Source organism: Bufo bufo, chromosome 5 (genome assembly GCF_905171765.1).
Source record: "Bufo bufo chromosome 5, aBufBuf1.1, whole genome shotgun sequence".
NCBI classification, from domain to species: Eukaryota; Metazoa; Chordata; class Amphibia; order Anura; family Bufonidae; genus Bufo; species Bufo bufo.
Window position 1 is genome coordinate 25,459,267 of NC_053393.1, and position 12,121 is coordinate 25,471,387.

General features: G+C 45.7%; 1 protein-coding gene across 1 annotated transcript; it reads right to left on the minus strand.

Moving 5' to 3' along the window:
* Positions 1–338: 338 nt before the first annotated feature.
* CHRAC1 (chromatin accessibility complex subunit 1) lies at positions 339–4,677 on the minus strand. Its single transcript, XM_040431661.1, has 3 exons — positions 4,532–4,677; positions 3,463–3,589; positions 339–701 (listed from the first exon to the last, which is right to left on the minus strand). The coding sequence occupies exons 1-3, from the start codon at positions 4,652–4,654 to the stop codon at positions 439–441; spliced, it is 513 nt and encodes a 170-aa protein (XP_040287595.1). The 5' UTR covers positions 4,655–4,677; the 3' UTR covers positions 339–438.
* Positions 4,678–12,121: the final 7,444 nt, after the last annotated feature.

Below are 12,121 nucleotides of genomic sequence, written 5' to 3' on the forward strand. Positions count from 1 at the left end.
TCTGTCAGCTCTCCTGTGTGGTGTAGTATAGAGGATCTGTCAGCTCTCCTGTGTGGTGTAGTATAGAGGATCTGTCAGCTCTGCTGTGTGGTGTAGTAGTAAGACACATAGCTCTGCATAGGAGCTGCATACAGGAAACAAGTGTCCCCTCTCCAGATTAATCAGCTGTTAAACAGGTTGTCTAACCCATCAGCCCATTTACTGTGGCTCAACATGTATCATATTTGAATGTGGCCCCCGTGGTTAGAGACCACTATTTAAATGTGGCCCCCGTGGTTAGAGACCACACAAGTCTATTAGGACTTTCCACAAGGACCACTTATATTCAGACAATTTATTGGGAATTTTGATCCATTATAAAACAGTAAAAAAATAAATCTACAACCGAGAAACAAGAAAAGTCTTTTAAACCATCAGGAACACCAAGAGACCAGAAGATCAATCGTCCTCCTCCTCCTCCTCCTCCTCGTTATCTTCCTGTTCATAATCCTCATCTTCTTCATCAGAGTCCTCGGTCTCTTCTTCTTCTTCCACCTCCACCTCCCCCTCCCCCGCCGCCTCCTCCTCCTCTTCTTCTTCTTCCTCCTCCTCCTCCTCTTCCTCTTCCTCCTCCTCTTCATTACTGTCATCATGGACGCCTTCTTCTTCCTTCTCCAGCATCTTGAGGTAGTCACTGGCAAGGATTTTCTTCGGCAAAATGTCTGCGAAAGAAAAAGTTGACAATGAATACAATGTTTTCTTCCTGGTTAGTTTGGATCCCGTCTCCTGGAGAATTACAGGAAATTCGTCACGATTTTACTATGAAAATTACTACCTTACGTTCACACTAGTGTTAATATTTTCCGGCATTGAGATCAGTCATAGGATCTCAATACCGGAAAAAAACACTTCCGTTTTGTCCCCATTCATTGTCAATGGGGACAAAACTGAACAGAACGGAATGCACCGAAATGCATTCTGTTCTCATACCGGATCCGTCCTGACAAGTCAATGGGGATGGATCCGTTTTCTCTGACAATAGAAAACTGATCCGTCCCCCATTGACTTTCAATGCATTTAATGACGGATCCGTCTTTTATGTTAAAGATAATACAACTGGATTCGTTCATAACGGATGCAGAAAAACGGAAACGCTAGTGTGAAAGTAGCCTTAGAAGTGCAGCACTTATAATAAGTCTGTAGATTGTTAAAGGGGTTTTCCGAGATATATTAAGTGGTGACCTATCCTCTGTGTTGGTCCCATGTTCCTATGTGCTCGCATTGCTGAGAAATATGATGTTTTATTATATGCAAATGAGCCTCTAGGAGCAACGGGGGCGTTACCATTACACCTAGAGGCTCAGGTTTCTCCCCCACTGCCACTGTACTTTGATCGACAGGGCAGGCAGTAAAAGCATGAGCCTCCACACATCACTATAAAAAGAAGGTATAGGGGGGGGGGTCAGAATATGGCGTTGACAAGAAAAAAATTATTATAATTAAAAAAAAACTGTAGTAAAATTGTGCATTTTTTTTATTTTTTTCCCCACCCTATTTGGATTTTATGTTGCCGCTTCCCACTACATCATATGCAATATTACAAAATTACAACTTGTCACGCGAAAAACAAGCCCTCATACGGCTATGTGAATGGAAAAATATAAAAGTTATGGCTCTGGGAAGGCAGGGAGCGAAAAACGAAAACTGAAAATCGCTGTGTAAGGAAAGGGTTAAAGGCTATGTACGCCTTCGGGGGCATTTTTTTTAATTATTATTGCATTGTACTTATTTTGAACTAAAAATCATTTTTTAAATTGGTCTTTATTAACAATATGGAATCCTTTTTTCTGTACAGAGCAGAGACGCTCTACCAGCTGCCTGTGGATGTTTTCTCTTTTCCGTCATCTGAGGGGCAGACGGACTCCTTATCTCTGACATTTCTAAACACCCATTATAGCTTATTGAGAAGAATGCGGCTTAAGTAACTGTTTAGGACCTCTCAGTAGTTTGGAGATAAGGTTTGGCACAAACTAGAAAAGCTAGAAAAATAGTTAACCCTTTGTGACAGAACAGCTCAATATTTGTAATAAAGGCCAATAAAAAATAAGATTTTTAGCCAAAAATAAGTTAAATGCAATCATAAAAAAAAATTACTCCAAGAAGGTGTTAACCCCTGTTTTGGGCCTTCGTGGACAAGCAATTGTGTTTCATTTTTTTTCATCATTGTATTCCAGGAGCTGTAACTTTGTTACTTTTCTGTCAGTGCAGCTCTATCCATTCTGGAGTCCAAACAACAGATTAATTTTTAACTCTTTCTGGAGGGGGGATGGTAAAAAACAGAAATATAGCCACTCAGTTTCTATATTACAAATTTTGTGGCGTTCACTTTTTGGTAAAAAATAACTCTATCCTCTGGGTCAGTTGGATTACAGCGACTCCAAATATATAGAGGTTTTACGTTTTTTTTTTTTACGTTTTGCTACATTTGCACAATAAGGACAGTTTTTTGTTTTTTTTTAAAGAATGTTTCTGTGTCGTCACATCCCAAGACCCATAACGTTTTTATTTTTCTTTCTACAGAGCTGTGTGAAGGTTATTGGTCCATAACACCGATCGGTTTTATTCCCTATTTTGGGTGGCGAATAAGCAAATAACAGCAATTCTGGAAATGTTTTATGTTTGTTTTTTACAGCACTCATGGTGTGGGATACATTACATGCTAAGGCCTCTTTCGCACGACCGTATGGCTTTTTCAGTATTTTGCGGTCCGTTTTTCACGGATCAGTTGTTCCATTTTTCCGTATGGCATATACAGTAATTACTTAGAAAAAATTGGGCTGGGCATAACATTTTCAATGGATGGTTCCTCAAAAACGGAACAGATACGGAAGACATACGGAGTACATTCCGAATGTGTTCCGTTGTTTTTTTGCGCACCCATTGACTTGAATGGAGCCACGGACGTGATTTGCGGACAATAATAGGACATGTTCTATCCTTTAACGGAACGGAAAAATGGAATGCATACAGAGTACATCCTGTTTTTTTGGGGCGGAACCATTGAAATAAATGGTTCCGTGTACGGAAAGCAAAAAACAGCCCGGAAACGGAAAAAAAAAATGGCCGCGTGAAATTGGCTTAATTGTGTAGCTCGGGTCATTACAGACACAGCGATAACTAATACGTCGAGGGGATTTTATTTTTGCTTTTTTTTTTCTATTGAAAAAGGTGCATTTTTTTTTTACTTGGAGATTTGTTTGATTTAATGAAACTAACTTTTTTAACCATTTACTAGTCCCACAAGGAGACTTTGCCGTGCGATCTTTAGATCACTTCTACAATACACTGTGCTGCTTATGCAGTACACTGTATTATACTATCGGCTGCACGCTAAGACATCATCCTAGTGGTATGCCACGTCTGAGGGCTTGCCACGTCCTCTTTCACCGAGCAGCAGAAGACATGACGGGGGCCATCACTTACCAGCCAGGAACTGGAAGGTCTCGGACTCCTCGGCCGTGTGCGACAAGTCGTCGTACGTCAGCGCGTTGGACTCTTTGCCGCTGCCGTGCTTGTAGGAGTACGACGCCAGGTATTTCACAAACAGCTCCTGCCGGGGAGAAAACAGGAGGATATGTCAGAACCAGGGGCCCGACAGACCGCCGGACCTTCTGGATTAAAGGAATTCCAGCGCACATGGGGTTAGCGATCATGAAAGGGACGCAGTAACGATCCATGTACTCTTCCCGTGGGGCTCGGCTTGCATTTTATTCATATTAAAGGAACGCTCCAGCCCAGGCATCCTCAAACTGCGGCCCTCCAGCTGTTGCAAAACTACAACTCCCAGCATGCCCGAACAGCCTACAGGTATCAGCCTACAGCAGGGCATTGTGGGAGTTGTAGTCTTACAACAGCTGGAGGGCCGCAGTTTGAGGATGCCTGCTCCAGCCAGTACAGAGGGGGCGGAGCACGACACCGGGATTCTCTCCTTTGAAACAATGTTTCCGCTTTGCCCACCATTCTGTAACTTTCTTGAGTGTTAAGATCTCTGCTGGCTGTCAGTGAATGGTAACATCCTTGTTGACAACCAGAGGAAGAAAAGGGATACAAACCTAATGGCTCGCACACAGCAGAGGGTCCGTTACAGTGGTAATAGAGAACGAGGGCTTTCTAGATCCGAGCTGGAACGCTCTCCATTCCGGCTCTGTGGCTTTTGCGCGATTGGACAAGTAGGAATCGTGGTCTATTCACTGACAGCAAGCAAAAGGTCACAAACTAACAGCGGCAGTCCGATCGCCCCAACTGCGCTGCAGAAGTAGCTAAGATCTACGGCATAGAAAAACCGTAGAACAAAAAAAAAACGACACTAGGTGCAAAGTTGTAGCGCGACATTGCGGTCTTAGGTCACATGACTGCAAATCATCCCATAACTGTAACAATACCGCCCCAGCCCTGTATTATCCCTTTACCAGTTATGATTGACCCCCACCCCTATCTTCCTGGTGATGTCACATGACGTCATTTACTTCCCGCGTGACGTCACCCTCAGTACCGTAGCTTTGGCCGTGATGATCAGGGCGTCCTGGTTGATGCTGGACACATCAGGGGAGCTCTTCATGATCACTTTGATCCGGGCCAGAGGCAAAGACACGAGCCGGCTCTCTGTCCCCGCCATCTCCCTGTGTGTATGTGTGTGTGCGCGCGAGGGAACAATAAAGATTTCTGCCTTCAAAACAACACAGACAACGTGCGAAAGACATGAACTACGTCTCCCGTGATGCTTCGCGGCGCGAATTCCGAGCTGGGCTCTGTCACTTTCCGGGCAGGGGCCACTGTGGAGGACAAGCCGGGTGCGGTGCTGCGTCTGTACCGGGCAGCAGGGGCGCTGAGCCGCTGCCCGACCGTCAGATAGTACTGTGATAGCGGCCAATAGAGCGAGGCATCACGGGAGTTGTAGTTCTATGTACAGTCTGGGAACCGGTTCCTTTGTGTTAAGGGCCTTACAATATTATCAGACTATGTACAGTTGTATAAAGTGGGCGTGGACTGTGGTGACCAATCGGGAACTGAGATCTGGTCTCTGGTTGCTATGGGCGACAGCATTGTTCTGTTCTGTTGTGCAGACAGCGGGGCCTTCAGCCTGACTTCCATGCTGCGCATGCGCTGCTGCCCATTAGTGACTGCTGCCTATTTGAAAAACGCGCCTGCCGTGTGTGAACACTGCCTATGATTTTAATGGGGTCGGTACCTTATTCTCCGTTCTGTCAGGATGACGGCAAAAATACCGCACGGCGCAACTTTACTGCATCCGTTATCAACAGCAGAAACTCCACGTTGAGTTATTTTTACTTTATTTTTTTTAAAACTTTATTTATAGGGTTGACAAAATAAATAAATAATTAAAGCATCACATACAACATGGAGTGTTAGGAGTGTCCATGACGACATGAATGCTTTAATAATCATTTCCCCGATAATCTTTCTGAACCCCAACCGTTCCCCCTTTCCCTCCCCCCTCATGTCTGTTCCCACTCTTGGCTTCGTTCTTCGGGGTGTGGGTTCCTTCAGTTCCTCGGGGTCATCTTTCTCTTTCACCTCTTCTGGTTCCATGATGAGTCCTCGGTGTTCCACTTCATCAGACATGAAAGATACAAGAAGTTGTTGCCGTTTGTGCGGTTATTGGTTTTATTCGCTTCAGTTTCTATCGCCTCCAGTTTTAATCCGCGTTTCACTTGCGGAATCGGGCATCGTGATTCCAACCATTTACTCAACAGGCATCTTTTGGATGCCGGAATTAACATGTGTGTTGCCTTTGTCCGTGTGCCCCCCGTGGTCGTGCTGCGGGCCGCGATGCACGAGCACAGTCCGTGGGGCAGCCGCAGCGGATCGCGGACCCATTCACTTTAATGGGTCCGCGATCCGGCCGTTCCGCAAAAAGATAGGACATGTTCTATCTTTTTGCGGAACGGAAGTACGGGACGAAACCCCACGCAAGCACTCCGTAGGGTTCCATTCCGCATCTCCGGATTTGCGGACCCATTGAAGTGAATGGGTCCGCATCCGTGATGCGGAATGCCCACGGAACGGCACCCGTGTATTGCGGATCCGCAATACTCTCGTGTGAAAGAGGCCTAATACTGTGTCTGCCTTTCCTGCCTGCGTTATGGACAGACATGGGTCATGAGACAATCTTATTTTAAGTTTATTATTTACGTGCTGTCTTGCGGTTTCCCAGAACGTCTGGACCAACGGACATGAGCGCCGGCCATGATATAGGTCTGTGTTTTCTGTCTTGCATTCAGGACAGGAGGTCGATCTGTCAGTCTGTTTATCCCTTGTGTAAAAACCGTATATTGCCTTGTGTATTACGCGGTGTCGTGTTTCTCTCCATATCTCGCTGACTGTGGATTTGGGCACCGATTCCCATCCCCTAAAAACATCCGCCGGTCCGTTTATTTCCGGGATGTCTTTTGAAAATACTTCCAGCTTGTTTTTTCTATCCTTATAAATAAATGTAGGATATTTTTATTTCATCCCCTATGTTTCCTTTTAAGGAATCAAAGACGGTGCGCTGAGATTCTTGTCTGTAATCTATCAGTTTTTTCTTAGCTTTCCTACTATCCCGTAATGAATTAGGAAAGAAGGTTTTTCTATCCCTCTTTTGTCCTTGCATTCTTCCTATGTAGCAGTATCTCCTTTCCTCTTTATTCCAGAAATCTGTTACTGTTTTTGGCCCCTTCCAAATGGAAGTGTTTTTCATATCTGGCCGGAGAAGTGTTAGTGGATTTAGGTATTTGGGACATTGCCAGGAGAGTCCAAGTTCTTTCCTTACTGAGTTACTTCTACTTTTGATGTTAAAGGGTTTTCCATAAGATGTGAGATGTGAGTGATCGGCGGGTTGTCAGGTGTCGGTCAGGAGGAGCTGAAGGTGGCCGCGGACCAGCATGGGAAGTCTATGTCAGGGATCAACAAACTTCAGCACTCCAGCTGTGAGAAACTACAACTCCCAGCATGCACAATTGCACAGCTGTTGCTATAACATCAATGGATGTGAATGGTGCATGCTGGGAGTTGTAGTTATGGAACAGCTAGAGTGCCGGAGGTTGCTGATCCCTGACTGATGCACAGAAGATCGAATATGGGGAACCCCCCTGTTGGCCAAGTTCACAAGGTCAGTGTTTGGCATCAGTTCTTTAACCAGAACTGGGTCCAAAATACAGAAGACGTGCAACACTGATCAAATACTGATCAGGTTAAAACCGTCTGCTGCCCTAGATGATCTCCACCATCATCTGAGATCTCGTTCATCCATTATCTCCAGTATCATACGCTGTTATTAACTACCAACCCCTATCTCCGCTATTGCCTACTATCCTCCTCCATCTCTGCTATCATCCTCCATCTCTGCTATCCTCCTCCATCTCTGCTATCATCCTCCACCTCTGCTATCCTCCTCCATCTCTGATATCATCCTCCACCTCTGCTATCCTCCTCCATCTCTGCTATCATCCTCCATCTCTGCTATCCTCCTCCATCTCTGCTATCATCCTCCACCTCTGCTATCATCCTCCACCTCTGCTATCATCCTCCACCTCTGCTATCATCCACCATCTCTGCTATCATCCTCCATCTCTGGTATCATCCTCTATCTCTGCTATCATCCTCCATCTCTAGTATGATCCGCTATTACCCGCTATCATCCTCCATCTCTGCTATCATCCTCCATCTCTGCTATCATCCTCCATCTCTGCTATCATCCTCCATCTCTGATATCATCCTCCATCTCCGCTATCATCCTCCATCTCTGCTATCATCCTCTATCTCTGATATCCGCTATTACCCGCTATCATCCTCCATCTCCGCTATCATCCTCTATCTCCGCTATCATCCTCCATCTCTGCTATCATCCTCCATATCTGCTATCATCCTCCATCTCTGATATCATCCTCCATCTCCGCTATCATCCTCCATCTCTGCTATCATCCTCCATCTCTGCTATCATCCTCCATCTCTGCTATCATCCTCCATCTCTGCTATCCTCCTCCATCTCTGCTATCATCCTCCACCTCTGCTATCATCCTCCATCTCTGCTATCATCCTCTATCTCTGCTATCATCCTCCATCTCTGCTATCATCCTCCATCTCTGCTATCATCCTCCATCTCTGCTATCATCCTCCACCTCTGCTATCATCCTCCACCTCTGCTATCATCCTCCACCTCTGCTATCATCCTCCATCTCTGCTATCATCCTCCATCTCTGGTATCATCCTCTATCTCTGCTATCATCCTCCATCTCTAGTATGATCCGCTATTACCCGCTATCATCCTCCATCTCTGCTATCATCCTCCATCTCTGCTATCATCCTCCATCTCTGCTATCATCCTCCATCTCTGATATCATCCTCCATCTCCGCTATCATCCTCCATCTCTGCTATCATCCTCTATCTCTGATATCCGCTATTACCCGCTATCATCCTCCATCTCCGCTATCATCCTCCATCTCCGCTATCATCCTCCATCTCTGCTATCATCCTTTACCTCTGCTATCATCCTCCATCTCTGCTATCATCTTCCATCTCTGATATCATCCTCCATCTCTGCTATCATCCTCCATCTCCGCTATCATCCTCCATCTCTGCTATCATCCTCCATCTCCGCTATCATCCTCCATCTCTGCTATCATCCTCCATATCCGCTATCATCCTCCATCTCCGCTATCATCCTCCATCTCTGCTATCATCCTCCATCTCTGCTATCATCCTCCATCTCTGCTATCATCCTCCATCTCTGCTATCATCCTCCATCTCCGCTATCATCCTCCATCTCCGCTATCATCCTCCATCTCCGCTATCATCCTCCATCTCTGCTATCATCCTCCATCTCTGCTATCATCCTCCATCTCTGCTATCATCCTCCATCTCTGATATCATCCTCCATCTCTGCTATCATCCTCCATCTCTGCTATCATCCTCTATCTCTGATATCCGCTATTACCCGCTATCATCCTCCATCTCTGATATCATCCTCCATCTCTGCTATCATCCTCCATCTCCGCTATCATCCTCCATCTCCGCTATCATCCTCCATCTCTGCTATCATCCTCCATCTCTGCTATCATCCTCCATCTCTGCTATCATCCTCCATCTCTGCTATCATCCTCCATCTCTGCTATCATCCTCTATCTCTGATATCCGCTATTACCCGCTATCATCCTCCATCTCTGCTATCATCCTCTATCTCTGATATCCGCTATTACCCGCTATCATCCTCCATCTCTGATATCATCCTCCATCTCTGCTATCATCCTCCATCTCCGCTATCATCCTCCATCTCCGCTATCATCCTCCATCTCCGCTATCATCCTCCATCTCTGCTATCATCCTCCATCTCTGCTATCATCCTCCATCTCTGCTATCATCCTCCATCTCTGATATCATCCTCCATCTCTGCTATCATCCTCCATCTCTGCTATCATCCTCTATCTCTGATATCCGCTATTACCCGCTATCATCCTCCATCTCTGATATCATCCTCCATCTCTGCTATCATCCTCCATCTCTGCTATCATCCTCCATCTCCGCTATCATCCTCCATCTCTGCTATCATCCTCCATCTCTGCTATCATCCTCCATCTCTGCTATCATCCTCCATCTCTGCTATCATCCTCCATCTCTGCTATCATCCTCTATCTCTGATATCCGCTATTACCCGCTATCATCCTCCATCTCTGCTATCATCTTCATGGAGTCTGTATGTCCTCCCCATGTTTGCTTGGGTTTCCTTAGGGTTCTCCGGTTTCCTCTCATAGACAGACTGATAGGGGACTTAGACTGTAAGCCCCATTGGGGACAGCGTGATGCTAATGTCTGTACAGCGCTGCGGAATAAAGTAGCGCTATATAAGTGCATACAATAAATAATCAATATCACTTGTTACTTCAGCTGTTATCCGCCATCATCTGCTGTCTCCGCTATCCCCTCATTTTGAAACTGAAACTGTTTTTAGTAATGGGATTTTCTTGTACTTAAAGTCCATCTGTCCGCAGTTCTTGTCCCGATGACACCGGCTGACCTGTTCCATGTGCGCTCGGCAGCTGACGGCATCTGTGTTGGTCCCATGTTCATATGTGCTCGTATTGCTGAGAAATATGATGTTTTATTATATGCAAATGAGCCTCTAGGAGCAACGGGGGCGTTACCATTGCACTTAGAGGCTCAGCTCTCTCTGCAACTGCTGCGCCCTCTGAACTTTGAATGACAGAGCCAGGTGTGATGATGTTTTCACTGTCTGGTCCTGTCAATTAAAGTGCAGAAGACGCGGCAGTTGCAGAGAGAGCAGAGCTGCTAGGTGTAATGTAAACGCCCCCTCCGACGGATATAGCTGAGTCAGTTATTTTCGGCAGCCCCATAGAAATGAATGGAGGGCGGCTGCGCATGCGCAGTGCGCTCTCCACAACCTTCTGGGCTCCGTTCTCAATGTAGGTGCGAGTCCCAGAGGTGGGATCCCCACCTATCAGACAATGGGGGGCTTATCCTAGCGATAGGCCCTCATTGTCTAAAAAAAAAAAAAAAAAAAGAAGAGTAATCACTAGAGTGACCGCTCGTCCTCATAGACATACATCGTTTCTGGGCAGCAAATCGCAGTTTACGTAGCATGATCCGCTGCACCGAAACAGTGATTTAGGGGACCACAGTGGCGATGCCTTCCATTGATGAGCAGGTATGTGCTCGTCCATCGGGTGATCGGTGGCACGTTCATAGAAGATAATCCCAGCCGACGTACTTGCTCTTAATGGTATACTTTATTCCAAATACAACGGTTCACAGAACGCGTTTCGGCTTGTCCAGCCTTCCTCAACTGCACAATGGGAACTGACACCTTCTCACATTTTATAGGCACAGATCACAATCACACGGTCATGACATCATCAATCAATTAGTAACATAGGAAGTGACATCACTATCTAATGGCAAAAAAAAACCTCATATCCTGATTCATGTCCATCCAGACTACCGCAACTCCGTGACACTGCCATCTGCAAAGAAATAAATAAATATGAAAAACCCAAATTAAAAACTCATGACCTCATACCTTTTGGGTATAGCGTCTCCAAAGTATGGATCCAAAAGGCCTCCCTGCGCAATAACAGCCTCTTCAAATCGCCCCCCCTCCTTGGGTGACAGACCTGCTCTATGACCTGATATTTCAGTTGTGCAATTGAATGGTTGTGGAAGGGAGAAGGAATAGGTAACAGCAGATTGTGTTTCCGTATTGTGGATTTATGTTTCACCGTTTGGATTGTCTCACAGCAGGCTGCACGGGCACTTAATAAGATAAATGACATTTTTTGTGTCACAAGTGTAGTAGCCTCTAATCTTCTAGGCCTTCCGAATGCGCGGGTGATAGAAATACTGTCCCTTCTGTACAGCAGTGGAGACAAGGAAATGTACCTCACTATTGACTGACCAAAGTTCTCTGAATCCGTGTTTTCGTACTGGTTCCTATATCTGAGTGGACTAAGTGATCTCTCAGGTTGGGGCTACGTTTATTGCATATAAGAGGTGGATTTTTAAACTCCTCCACCATAGGGTAGGATTTACCCAGGATGTGCCAGTGTTTGCGCACAATATTATCAAAAAAGTGGTTTTATGGGTGATATTTGTGAACAAATGGTCTGCGTGCACCTGCATCCCTGTCCCTTGCTGTAATTACACCTTCGCTGGCACCCCTCGCTTCCCCGAGTATCCCCTCCGGGTAACCCCTGTCCCGGAACCTGGAAGACATCTCTTCCATTCTCAAGGTTTGTGTTTCAGGAGTCGACACTATCCTTTTAACCCTTAAAAATTGGGACTTGGGGAATAGCCTTTTTCAAGGGAAGTGAATGTGCACTCTGGTAATGGTTTCTTTGCGATACAACTCTGTGGCCAAACACCCATCAGCCTGTTTGGATATTCGTACATCCAAAAAGCTAACAGTATGGCAATCATACGTCGTAGTAAATTTTAACTCTTCCCAGACAATGTTTAGATGCTCCAGCAGTAAGAGTAGGGGCTCGAGTGGCAAAAAATGTCGTCAATGTATCTTTTCCGTACCATGGCAAATCTCTGAAAGTATTCGTGTGTATAAACATGGTGCTTTTC

Bases quoted from the DNA above. Each gene is read 5' to 3' on its own strand.
- CHRAC1 (XM_040431661.1), bottom strand. From the start codon at position 4,654: ATGGCGGGGACAGAGAGCCGGCTCGTGTCTTTGCCTCTGGCCCGGATC. The intron at 3,590-4,531 runs GTACTGAGGGTG...TCTCCCCGGCAG, and splicing joins TCATCACGGCCAAAGCTACG to GAGCTGTTTGTGAAATACCT. The intron at 702-3,462 runs GTAAGTGATGGC...TTTCTTTCGCAG, and splicing joins GACCTTCCAGTTCCTGGCTG to ACATTTTGCCGAAGAAAATC.